Here is a 12,571-nt window from a genome sequence, read left to right on the forward strand (position 1 = left end):
GTTTCCCCTTTTCTGCAGCCTAAATAGCTCGAACTAGAAAATCAGAGTATTTGAGGGCCCGTCACCTATCAGGAGCTGTAAGACCTACAAGAGAAACATAAGACTTTGTTCCTCCCTTCAAGGAGCTTTCAATCTAGATGATGAAATAAATATATGAAATAACTGGAGAACAGAACAAGACTGAGAATTGATTTATATGGTATTTTATGGGCACAAAGCATTCACATACATGATCTCACCTCAGCCTCACAATTCTGGTACAACTACTTATATCCATTTTACAGGAAATTGAGGCTCAGAGAGTTTGTGGTAAAGCATTGCCCAAAGTCACCAGACTTTGGCACACTGGCAGAGATAGGCTTTGCCTCAAGGTTAGAGCTGGAAGGGCCCCTCAACAGGCTTCGTGTTTCCCAAAGTAATCTGGACGCAGAGTACTTCTGGGCTTGGCATATAAATGATATAACTGAAAGAATATAGAAGAACCTTTGAACAAAAAATAGGGTCCGAGAAATTCTGCAGGAAAATTGAATCTATTTTAATCTATCATTAAATTTATTTTACATTAAATCTCTATTATTGTGGTTGTGGTTTGTCCTTTGTTCTCGAAGAGGACACTGACATCACGGAGATGACATGACTTGCAACTGACTGATTTGAGGGAAGGCTGTGCAAGGTCTCCAGCCTCACTTTCTCCTCCAGAGCCATCTGGGTCCAGTGGCCAAATAACAATCAAGAAGACTGTAGATGGCCCTGGATGCAGTGGGAGACCTTGGCCCTTTTAAGCTGAGGTCTTTTCAAGTTCTCACCTTGAGTAAGGCAATGTCCACTCACTGAATATGCCTCTTTAAGAAGTGAATCAAGGGATGGTCCCCTTAATCAAAAAAGAAGACAAACCAAAAAATCAAACTGGGAGGGGAAGACCCTATTAATCGATATTAAATATCTATTAAAAATTAAATCTATTTTATGCTGAAAAAAAATCACTGTAAGTAGTTTTGTTATATGCCTCACATTTAAAACTTCAGAGGAAAAAAAAATTATTAGTATTATGTTCCCCTCCCTGCCCCCCACCACCTCAATTTACTCTGCCCAGAACAGGCTTTTGCAAAGCAGTTTTTAAAATGCTGATTTAATTGAAATCACTCATGTTACAGAAAATTTGGGTTCAGAGTAGGGCAGCTGTTTGGACAAAGGTCACACAGTCCCCTTAGTAGCCAAGGCAGGACTAAGACCTAGCTCTCCTGACTCCATCATATGATACTGTCTCCTCTACCAATAGCACTGTTGGCTACAGGGGTGGAAAAGGGGTCAGAGGACACCAGTGACGGCTGGAGGGTCAGGAAAGACTTTGTGAAGAAGGCTGGGACTTAAGCATGAGGAAGAGTTCTGCATAGAGGAGGAAGGAGGAGAAAGTCCAAAGAGTGGCAAAGGTGAGGAGGTGGGGATTAAATCTCAGCCTGCCTCATCTGGCTCTGTTGAATATGTTTTTGAGTGCCCTTAAGGAGTTTCCAGGTGAGTAGTCTATCTCTGCAACTACCCTGTGAATCCCACCTAGAGCCCAATCTTTGTGTTCATCCAGAGTAGGGCTTTGCCCGTGGATGGACAATGGAAGGGAAGGGGTGATGGTGTGTGGCACCATCTACTGGGAGGACGTGCAATCTGCAGGCACTGAAAGTGCAAATAAAAAATTCAGTGGTGAATTGTGTGCTCAGTGTTCCAAGGTAGATGGGTACTCCCTCCCACACACAACACAAATATCCTTACTTGTTAAATATATATGAAGCTTTTTTATTTCACCTTAATAAACTTTATACTCTGATTGCTCGCACACTGTACAAAATATTCACTTAGCTAAATAAATAAGACATAAAACATTATTGCAAACAGCATTTACACCCCCGAGGTAAGACCTCCTGGCCCAGGCAGGGGTGGCTCCTGAGATCCTGTGAACCCCGTTTCACAGTGCATGCCTTTTGGGGCTGAGATAGGCGAGTGGCCTAGAGACAACACAATGAGGGGTGGGGGGAGAGTAGGGGTCTCAGTACCAAAGGAAACAGACCTCAAGCTCATGGGTTAGAGATGGAACCAAGGCAGTGAAGCTGGTGAGAAGGGATGTAGTGGGCTGCATCTAGCCAAGCTAGGAGAGGAGCAGAGGTGGATAAAGAAGGGAGGAAGACTGAAAAGGGCAGATAAGCAAAGGCACTGTGGGAAACGTTTTATGAGACAAGAGCCTCTGGCCACCAGCTAAGTAATAAACATCTTTAGTTTTTAGAACCTAGCAATGACCGGCTTGGCTCAACCAACAGGGGACCAAGCCCTGAAAGATCTAATATACTAAGCCCACTGGATAGTGAGTTAGTAACAGCCTCCTACTCCAGTAAATAAGTCAAATGTTTAAAGACCTGTGTTACAGTACTGGTATTAAACACAGAAACCCAAGCCCTGCCCAATGGAATGAGGAAGAGTTTCCAGGTATTGATCAAATGCAGGGTGGGACGGGGTGGTGGAGAAAGCAGCAGAAAGGACAGCAGTAGGGTCTGGGCAAAAGACTCAGAAAAAAAAAGATTTTGTTTCACATTTTCCAATCCTGGGGTTGGGGGCAGGGGACAATTTCAGGCTAAAACTTCCTGAGTAGTAGCAGCCTCAGGAGCAGAAACCCCCAAGCGCAGACAAGAGGAGCATTAGACAGATTTGTGGGGAGGAGTTGGGGTGGGATGAGGAAGAGGAGAAGCTGGCCTCTTTGGTTTGATCACCCTGCAAATAATCTCTCTTTCTCATCTGTCCTGACTCTGGACCTTAGCTCTTATCCCACAGGTCCTGTAGACTCAGGTGTTTCCCAGAGAGTTAACATGAAGCCCCCCAGTAAGCACCTTCTCCCACCAAGTACCCCAAACCCCCCAACTAGAAGCCAGCACTTAAGGCTTATTAGGTCAGCCAGGAAACCAGCCACAGCTACCCTGGGCTCCCCAGCTCCTCTGCTTCGAGAAAGGGAGAGTGTGAGTCCCAGAGGCACCAGGCCCCTGCTCATCAATCATCTCTTCAGATAAGCGCTTCACAACCCACCTCACTTTGGCAGTGACAGGAACGGGGTCACAGACGCCCAGTGGGGAGGGGAGAGAGAAACCCTAGGTGGGCTCAGCTGTTATTCTCAGCAGTTCCCAACCCAAGTCTTGGACCAGGTGGGAGTGGGAAGGACAGATGCAGAAATGGAGGGAAGGAGAAAGATGTCAAAGAAGGGGAGAAGGGGCAGGCTCTCGATCTGGCCCTTCTCCCAGGGGTCAGGAGACACCTAGATGGAACACTTGGCCAAGTCACTTTTGTCAAATACCACCCGAGTGGCAAAATAGATGGCTATCACCCCAAGGCCTGCTGCCGACACCATGTAGGCTGTGACTGACTGGCTCAGTTGGACGATGAAGCCCATGAACAAAGATGGCGCCACCTGAGAGAGAAGGAAGGCACTATCCAGAATGGCTAAGTCCAGGCAGATGCCCCGGCCTGGGCCCCCAGGCTCAGCTGCCTCCCCAACTACCATCCTCACCGACACATCACAAGGGGATGTCCCACACAGTGGGGGTGAAGAAGGAAAGAGGCTGGTACTGGAAGCCCCTGAATGTCCATTAGTAAAAGGTCCCCCAGCTTTGGGGCCTGCCAAGAAGCTGGTGGTCAGGCTGTCACCACTGCTATTGCTGCCAGTGTCTGCCCTGTATTTGGGCAGAAATACCTGGGAAAAGGGAAAAAAAAGAGATAATTAGTGTAAACCTAACCAGATAGCCCCAGAGACACCCCCCCCCACACACACACCCAAAGAAGGATCAGCCTAGCATGAAAAGATAGAAATCAGACAGCAGGGCCCCAAAATACAATAAACAGGTCTTGAAAGAACTTTTAGTTTGATTTTCAAAATAGGGAGGAATTCCAGGGTGGCCAGAGTCTTTTTAGGGGTCCTAATTTTGGGGGAGGGGAGGAGGGGAAGAAATGGGAACTTCACAATGAGATTTCTCCCTAAGGGGCTAGGGGTAGTATCTGGCCCAGAACTTTCGATAGCGGCAAAAGAGAAGTGAGACAAAAGGAATACATGCCTATTCTCACCCCAGGTTTGATTTGGCACAGCTGCCAAGTGTTATCTATATGAGAATGGAGCAGCACCGTGGAGGAAAGGGGAAGCCTTAGGAGTTCATAGAACAGGCAAGAAAATTTAAAAAGCAAGAGAAAAAAGGCAACAGAGCATGATAACAGAACAACGAGGGCTTAGGGGTCTCAGGCCCTGAGAGCTAAGCCCAGAAGCTACCTTCTTCCCCATCCTAGCCTTTACAAACCCTTCCTAGCAAGCCAGGACCCAATCACCCTCCCCCTGCCTTCAAGTTATTTATCAGGATACCCAGGAGTCCCCATTACCCCTCTCCAGGGCTCATTTTTGGGATAAGATCTGCTATGGATTCCCCCCCCAAGCCTGGGGATCACCTTGGGTACAGGCTGTTCTTAGTGGGGGTCTCCTCCAAACTTGGGCAACCTAGGTTGACACTAGCTAGCATCAGAAGGCTGCTATCAAGGATCCAGGTAAAGGGCTGGGGCTATACTTCACAGCAGGGCTTACAATGGAAATGGGGGACATGGAGGAAGACCTTTGACAGCCTGGTTTTCTGGAGTCAGCCCTCCTTCCCCTCTATGAAAGAAGACAAGTCAGCTGAGCAGCCAGTTGCTAGGCCTTGCCCTGGCTCCTGGGACTGAGAAAGCCCTTTAATCAGCCCAGGGATGGAGGAAATGTAAGGAAGTAGCCAGCTGTCAATGGAGGGTGCTCTCTTGCCAAGAACATCCTCATATTTCCCACCCGTGTCCTCTTTTCCTTCTTCCCCTTGTTTAAGCTAGATGCTAGGAAAGCAAGTTTCAGGTACAAGCCAAACGGGGACAAAATGGTGACAGCAACAACAGGTACGTACCATGATCACTACCTAGCTGGGCATGGGATATCTTCTATGGTATCGGCCATCTCTATCCCCGCCCAAGACTGCTGCAAAGCCAACCTTAACATGCCCTTCTACCACTTTCTTAGAGAAAGCCTGAAATTAATAACACCAAGCTGGGTGTCAAGAGGATGATTACAAGAGGTGGGAGGGACCTCAGAAATCTGGTCCTGATCAGGGATCCCTTCTGCTACCGGAGGCAGGAGAAAGGCAGATGAGGGCCCTCTGGGAGGAACCTCCCTTCACTCAACACAATCTCTCACCTCCTCTCTACCCACTAACCCCGATCCTCGAGGCCAGGCCATAATCTCAGACACCACCACAAGAGGGCAGCTTGCCCAGTCGATGAGGGAAGAAGGAAAGCTAGCTGCTGGCCCACCCCTTTTCTACAGAGCAAACACTCACAGGTTGCCTGGTGGGGAGAGGGACGTAGCAATGGAACCGCCCTAGCGGCTGTCCTGTTCCTTTTCTCCCCCTCCCATACCAGCCTGGCATTTTTTTTTTTTGCAGGGGGAGGTAGAGATGATGGGCGGGAGGGGGGAGAGGAACGGGTTGTGTTGGTGGAAGAAGAGGCCGGGATAAGAGGTGTAGATGACAATGGCCCTGTGATTTCATCCTTGTAGGGATCTCTTCATCAATGCATCTGATGTACAACTTATGGTCTTAGAAAGCTGCCTGGGATGCTGAGAGACTAAGTGATTCTACCTGGGCACACAGTATGTGTTTTAACAATGCTTGGTGACTGATTTCTGTATTAAACTACTGACTTCTGATTCTCCACGCAAACTTGGGTGAGGGAAGAGCAAGGGACAATTTCAAATGGAGAACATCTCCACTGCTGATACTCTGTAAGCAAATGGTTGGCCCACTAATAGACTTCGAGTGTCATTTGGTGACTAGAGTTCATTTTTTGGAGTCAGGGAAGTGATGGAAGCTGGTTAGGAAGCAGGGACCAGAATTATGTTGTTCTATGCTTTTTTTGGGGGGGGGGGGAGGTAATCAGGGGTTAATTGACTTGCCCAGGGTCACACAGCTAGTGTCTAAGGATTAAGTTGAACTCAGGTCCTCCTGAATCCAAGAGCTGGTGCTCTATCCACTGTGCCACCTAGCTGTCCCCAATTCTACATATTGCAGACAGATATGAAAGTGAGTCTACATTCTCCTATCCTCTGGACTCTCTCTCTCCTCTTTCCTTCCAGCAGTAAAAGTCTGAACACTGGGACTGCTTAGTGGAGAGATGGGAAAAAGGGGTGGAGGGGATGCCTGATTGATAGAGGAGTGACCTGATGAGAAAGGAAGGAAAGACAGGAGGGAGCAAGCATTTATTAAGTACCTACTGTGTGCTAGGCACTGTGTTAAACGTTTTACAAATATTATCTCATTTTGTCCTCACAACAACCCTGGGAGTTAGGTGCTATTATCATCCCTATTTTACTGTTGAGGAAACTGAGGCAAGCAGAGGTTAAGTGACTTGCCAAAGGTCATACAGTTAGTAAGTACCTGAGGTTGGATTTAAACTCTGATCTTTCTGACTCCAGGCACAGTATGCACCACCTAGCTGCCTCTAGCCCTGGGGGGAAGGACCCCCAGATGGAGGGGTTAGGATGAGGAGGAGTGGATGGGAGATGTCCCAACTTACAGCAGTGCCCAGACCTTCGAACGCATCAGGTGGGTTAGTCTCCTGAGGGGGTGCTTGGGGAGCTCTGCAATGGGGGGGGGGGGGTGTCAAGGAGCAGGGGAGAAGAATAAGGCAAGGAAGTAAGAGAGGGAAAGAAAAGAGAATTAAAGGAAAAGAGGCAGAAAAACTGGGAAGAAAAGAAACACTTGGGACTTTCCCCACCCCTCAGAGCTTAGCCTCAGGGCTACAGGAGCTAGGCCATTAGCAGCTAAGGCATCTACTTTTTCTCCGGGGTTAGCTGATGAACCTGACTACTCTCTGTCAAAGAATCAGAGGTCATCTAGTCCTTTCCTCTGCCTCCAACCTTGACGAATCCTCACCTGGTCCAGATGTTCTCTGAGCATCTCCACTCCCTATTCCCCCACTGTGCCCATCCTTCACCCCACCCTACCTCCAGAGGAGGCAGGGTACAGGAGCCCAGCCCACAGACAGCTGTATGCTACCCCATTCTGGAGGATCTCTAAGAAAGGTGATTCTCCCCTAACAACCAAGGTGTATCTCTAAATCCTTCTTGCTCCAATACAAATCTCTCCGGACCTTCGGAGATTTTCCCTGGTGACTCTGGGTTAGCTCCTCTTACTGGGCTCTGGGTCAGGGGTTGCCCTCTTCTTTCCCTTCCCCTTCCCTCCCACCACCCCAAGCCCAGGTACCTGCTTCTCACGGTGATAGAGTGAAGCCAGGGTATAAGGCAGTATCTGCAGGGCAGAGAATGTGAAGCCTGTGAGGGCAGCTGAAGCAGTCACCACAGCCACGCTCTGGGACAGGCACGTCACACCAGCAGCCACTGGGAAGGCGAACACGCTGGTCAGGTACACTGCCCGGGTCCCAAAGCGATGCACGAGTCGGTCCATACCCAGCGAGAAGAGCAAGGAGATCATGCACTGCAGGAAGAGCCCCAGGCTGCCCATACGCACACCTTCCAGAAACGGGGCGGGGTTGGGGTGGGGGGGGGAAGAAAAGGAAAGTCACAACAGAGACAAGTTGGGGTGCTTGGGATTCTCAGAATCCAGGAGTTAAAATGAGAGAACACAGCCTCCCTACCTCCCTGCCCAGGTTACTGTGTTCCAACCCTCTAATAACTTTGTGGATTGTATTCTGCAATGTCACCAAAGGCTAGGAAAAATAGGATTTCTTCTGAACCCCCAAATAGAAGGGCTCCTGACCTCTGGGGATAGGAGAATTGGGAGAACCAGAAAATAATCCTGTTGTTGGCTTGGGGACATGTGGGGGGACAGTGTCTCAAGAGCTGGGAGTGAACTTCTAGGTAGAGTCAAATTCACTCATTTTAGGTGAGAAGGCTGAGGGCCAGAGAAGGGAAGTGAGGTATGCAGGCCATCCCAGATGAGGGAACTGAAGGTAATTAAAACAGAAAGTGGTTAATTGTGGGAACTGTGTGAACCAAGCCGATTCCATCTTGTGACTCAATTCCAGAGTTAGCTCAATTCCTTTTCCATTTAATTATGGGTCTAGTCCAACTTGTCTTGTGAGAAAACTTTATTCAATTGTAGGAACTGGGAGAAACCTTTACTGTATTGTTTGAACCTAGCCTTGTGTGGCTGAGAAGCTGGGCCACCTCTCCCTGCTGCTCAAAGACCCGTAACTAAAAACCTAGGTTATGCTGACCAGAAACCCGGGCAGATCCAAAGATCAATACAAGGAGTTTTCTCACAATTGGCCTGGTACTGGTCAATCAGTTATTGCTTCCATGTTCCTTTGATTGAATACAGACACTCTGGGGAGTGGGACACCTCCTTTTCTGTTTTCAAGGAATTGTATGTACCTGTTCACTCTCCCCTCCCAACTTGGAAAATCCCTCTTTTCTCCAATTAGAAATTAGATTACCTAATTTTGTATCCTGGGTAATTGTTTTCTTTTAATTAATTGGTCACATTTGATTAATTGCTTTTAATGCATAAAGTCTGTCTCCCCTCTAATTTGGGGTCCAGCCCTAAGCTGATGACGTGTGTCCCAATTTGTTATCAATTGGCATGCATTGCTTAATAAATCGACATGCTTGGAATCTCGAACCTTTGTTTCCTCAGTCATTTCACTTTCACCTGCCACACAGAGAGAGGGGCAAGAACTTCTCCCAACCTTAGAAAGCTGCTCCCCAAGGCAACGGGCCTCCTCACCTTCATCATAGTGTCTCCGGGCATCAGTGCCAGGCTCAGCCCTAGGCACACCCCGATACAGTCCTTCACCTACAAAGTCAGTGTAGAAGAGAGTAAAAGTCATGAGGGCCATCCAGCTGCACAGCTCGGCCACAAAGAGCCGACGCAGAGCTCTGGGCACCCGGCAGCAAAGCCTGTGGAGGCGAGGCAGCATGGCGGCCAGGTTTCGGAATGCGAGGCGGGCCCGGCACGGGCAGCAACGAGAAGGTGCAGCGAGTACTGGGAGCCCCTCAGGGGGCTCTGACGAGCCCAGGGCTGCCTCCTCAGCCACCAGCAGCGTGGCTGCCATGCAGGTGAGGAAGATGAGGGTAAGCAGGCCAAAGAGACACTCTTCCTGGGTGCCCAGGTAAGGGGCCAAGACACTGGCATCCCAGTCTATAGCTGGCAAGAGATATCCCAGGCAGCCCCCCAGGCTGATCATGAAGGCGTACACAGAGAAGGCCTGGCGGCAATGGTCTGGATCTCGGAAAAGGTCAGAGAGCAGAGCCTCCAGTGGGGTGAAGCACACTTGACCACAAAAGTCCAGCAGTCCCACACCCAGGATCAGCAGTGCCAGCTCCAGGGGCCGAGCATCTGGATACACCAGCCCAGCCAGGCGACTTGCTCGAGGAATGAGAAAGAGACTCAACAGCACACCCAGGGACAGGGCCCAGATGAAGGGTCGGCGTCGTCCGTAGCGCCCACGCCAGTGGTCACTGGCAGAGCCCAGGAAGGGGACAGATACCAGGCCCAGGACAGGGCCAATGCCTGAGGAGAGAAAAGAGGAGGGATCAGTGAAGATTATCCTCAGTAGCTTTCCTTCCCTCTCAGAAGTTCATGCAAGATGATAATATATGTGTGTGTGTATACATATATACATATATAATTCAGATCATATAAGATGATAAATATATATGCATATATACGTATATATGTGTGTATATGTGTGGTATATATATATATACCCACACACATATATAAATATATATATATATTCAGTTCATACAAGATGATGAAAAAAACATGCTGCTTGCCCATCCCTTCTGCAGAGACAAATCTTCCATCCATGTCCCACTAGCGGAAGAGATGACAACCCAGGAGCCTTTTATGCAATGATCACAAAAACAAGAAAACCACTCTTCGAGACCTTAGATGCAGGTGAAAGGAAATGACCTTGTTTAGATGTCTCTATTTCCTTCAAAACTCAGTTCCAGCACCACCTGAAGTCTTTCCTGCCAACCAAGCCTCCAGCTCAAGCCTCCCCGCAAACATCACCTTGAATATGCTCCCACAGCCCTGTTGTCTCCCTAATAGAACAGGGCTGCGCCGCCCCACCGCACCCCCACCAAGGGCAGAGCCTGACCTGGCACTGAGCAGTTGCTTAAAGCTGCTTGATGACTGATCAGCTGACCTGTCTAGAGGATGAATGATGAAAGAGGCTTGCCCCCAGTCACCTGAGGTCTTAGATGAAGGGGAGAGAACATCAAACACAATCCCATGTGGCTGCAGTGTTTGGGAGTTTTGCTTACCTGTTTCTTTGTTATAAGGGAGAATTCTGGGCAGGGTTGGGGAGAGATTGTATGAGGATTAAAAGAAGGCTTCAGAAATATTTCATAGGACAAGGAAATGGTTTCAGAGAAACTTGGGAAGACTTGTATAAATGAGGAAGAAGGAAGTGAGCCGAACCAGGGGAACAATTTATACAAAGACTTTAATATTCTAAAATCAAACCAACTTTGAAAGACTTAGGAAGTTTAATCAACATAATAATAATGATCAAGCAGGAGTCCAGAGGACTAATGGCCAAACAGACTAACCACTTCCTGATAGAGGACAAAGGCTCAGAGTACAGAATCAAATATATTTTTTTTTTCTGAGAGGAGGACGTGGCCAATGTGGTCATTTGTTACGCATATTCTACATGTCTGTAACAAAGGTGGGGTTTTTTCCCCCTGAGATGGAGGGAGGGAGGGAGAGGGGGTGGAAAGGAAAAAAATTCAGATTTTTGTTGATTGAAAACAAGTAAAATTAATTTTAAAAATCCATTTCACAAGGTAGGTGGCTATCCTTCAATTAGAAAATGGCTGAACAAATTGTGGACATCGATATAACAGAATATTATGGTGTTTTAAGAAAAAATGGATAGGATGACTATACAAAAGCATGGAAAGACTTTTATGAACTGATGAAAAGCGAAGTAAGCAGACCCAGGAAAACAACCTAAGTGCATAAGGACTAGAACATTTAGACTATGAGCTCCCAGAGAGCAGGCAGGGATGGTGTTCCTGTCTTTCTTTATATTCTCAGGACAGTGCCTGGCACATAATAATCACTTAATAAATGCTTGTTGATTAACAATGTAGATGGAAAGAATAGCAACGATAAAAAACTAGAGGTTGTGAAATAATAACGACCAAATTTGGTTCCAAAGAAAAGATGTGAAAAGACATCCCCCTCCCTGCTCCTTCGCAGATGAGGATCCATGATACAGAAAGATGTGGATGACATCGGCCCTTTCCAATTTGATGTTTGGTTTTGCTGAAAAAACTTTCCCTTTTTCCTCTTTTAAAAAGTGCTTTATTCATTAGACTCTCTGAGAGGGGAGGAGAGAGATGGGTGATTGTAAAATTAAGATCAATAAAAAATTGTTTTAAAAAATTACCCAGAAAAAGCTGATACAGAAAAAAAAAAATTTCTCACTTTGTCCAAGGGTCTTTTCCAAACTAGGATTACCCCTTCACCACCATGGACATTATGGCATTCCTTGGCACTCACCCACCAAACAAAAGAACAGCATAAAACCTCCCTAGTTACAGAAAGCCTACCGCCCCCTCAGCAGGAAGACCAGAAGCCCCTGCTCCCTTAAGGATATCCCCTTACACTAGGTAGGGAAACCAAGGGCCTGATGAAATTTGGGGATAGGAAGGAGTCAACAGAAAGGAGTAGATAAGGATGTGGAGGGTGACTTACCTAGGACCATTGTCATAAACTTCTCCTCCACCCCAACTTCCAGCAGCAAAGGTGGTACATAGGTGATCCCTGCAGCCAGACAGACTTCTAGGCCAAAGGTCAGCAGATTGACAAGTAGGAGTTGGGTTTTCCGATGCCGTAGCAGCCGGGTTGCCCACAGCTTCTGGGCCATGGCCCGCCAGGAAAAAAGTTGAGGAATGTGGGAACTGTGAATCAGATGACCCAGCAGGAACAAGGCTCAGCTATGCTCCGGGTCCCAAGCCTTTCCTCTTGTGCTCAGCTAGCCGCTGCCTCTGGCTCATGAAGGAACCCCTCATCTCTACCATCCCCCCCTCCCCGATTCAGGCTTGGTTTCCTTGACCATGCCAAGCATCCTGCAGCAGAAAGACTCCTCGATGTGGACACATCTTAGCAACTTTGATCCTGGAAGACAGACCAGTATACACATGGAGTATTAGACCTTGAGAGCAAACTTTTGATCATATATACCAGGGAGTTCTTAGTTGATTTTTTTTTCTATATGTCACAGATACCTTGAACAGTCCGGTGAAGTCTATGGACCCCTTCTCAGAATAATGTTTTTAAATGCATAAAATAAGATACATATAATTACCAAGGAAACAAACTACATTAGAATAGAATCATCAAAATTTTTTTTTTAATTCACAGACTCCAGGTTAAGAATCTATAATCTATACCAAGTATTTTATTCCAGGCTGGCCTTCCTTGCCTCTTAGGCAGCAAGGTCATACAGGAGACTGCTGTGGCTAGAGTCAGGAAGACCGAGTTCAAATCTGGCATCAGACAGT

At 47.5% G+C, this 12,571-nt stretch overlaps 1 protein-coding gene across 1 annotated transcript; it reads right to left on the bottom strand.

Moving 5' to 3' along the window:
• Positions 1-2,245: 2,245 nt before the first annotated feature.
• SLC45A3 (solute carrier family 45 member 3) lies at positions 2,246-12,185 on the bottom strand. Its single transcript, XM_036756540.1, has 4 exons — positions 11,763-12,185; positions 8,775-9,560; positions 7,293-7,558; positions 2,246-3,724 (listed from the first exon to the last, which is right to left on the bottom strand). The coding sequence occupies exons 1-4, from the start codon at positions 11,932-11,934 to the stop codon at positions 3,290-3,292; spliced, it is 1,659 nt and encodes a 552-aa protein (XP_036612435.1). The 5' UTR covers positions 11,935-12,185; the 3' UTR covers positions 2,246-3,289.
• Between the last annotated feature and the right edge of the window lie 386 nt (positions 12,186-12,571).

The sequence above is a fragment of the Trichosurus vulpecula genome, chromosome 4 (genome assembly GCF_011100635.1).
Source record: "Trichosurus vulpecula isolate mTriVul1 chromosome 4, mTriVul1.pri, whole genome shotgun sequence".
NCBI lineage: Eukaryota > Metazoa > Chordata > Mammalia > Diprotodontia > Phalangeridae > Trichosurus > Trichosurus vulpecula.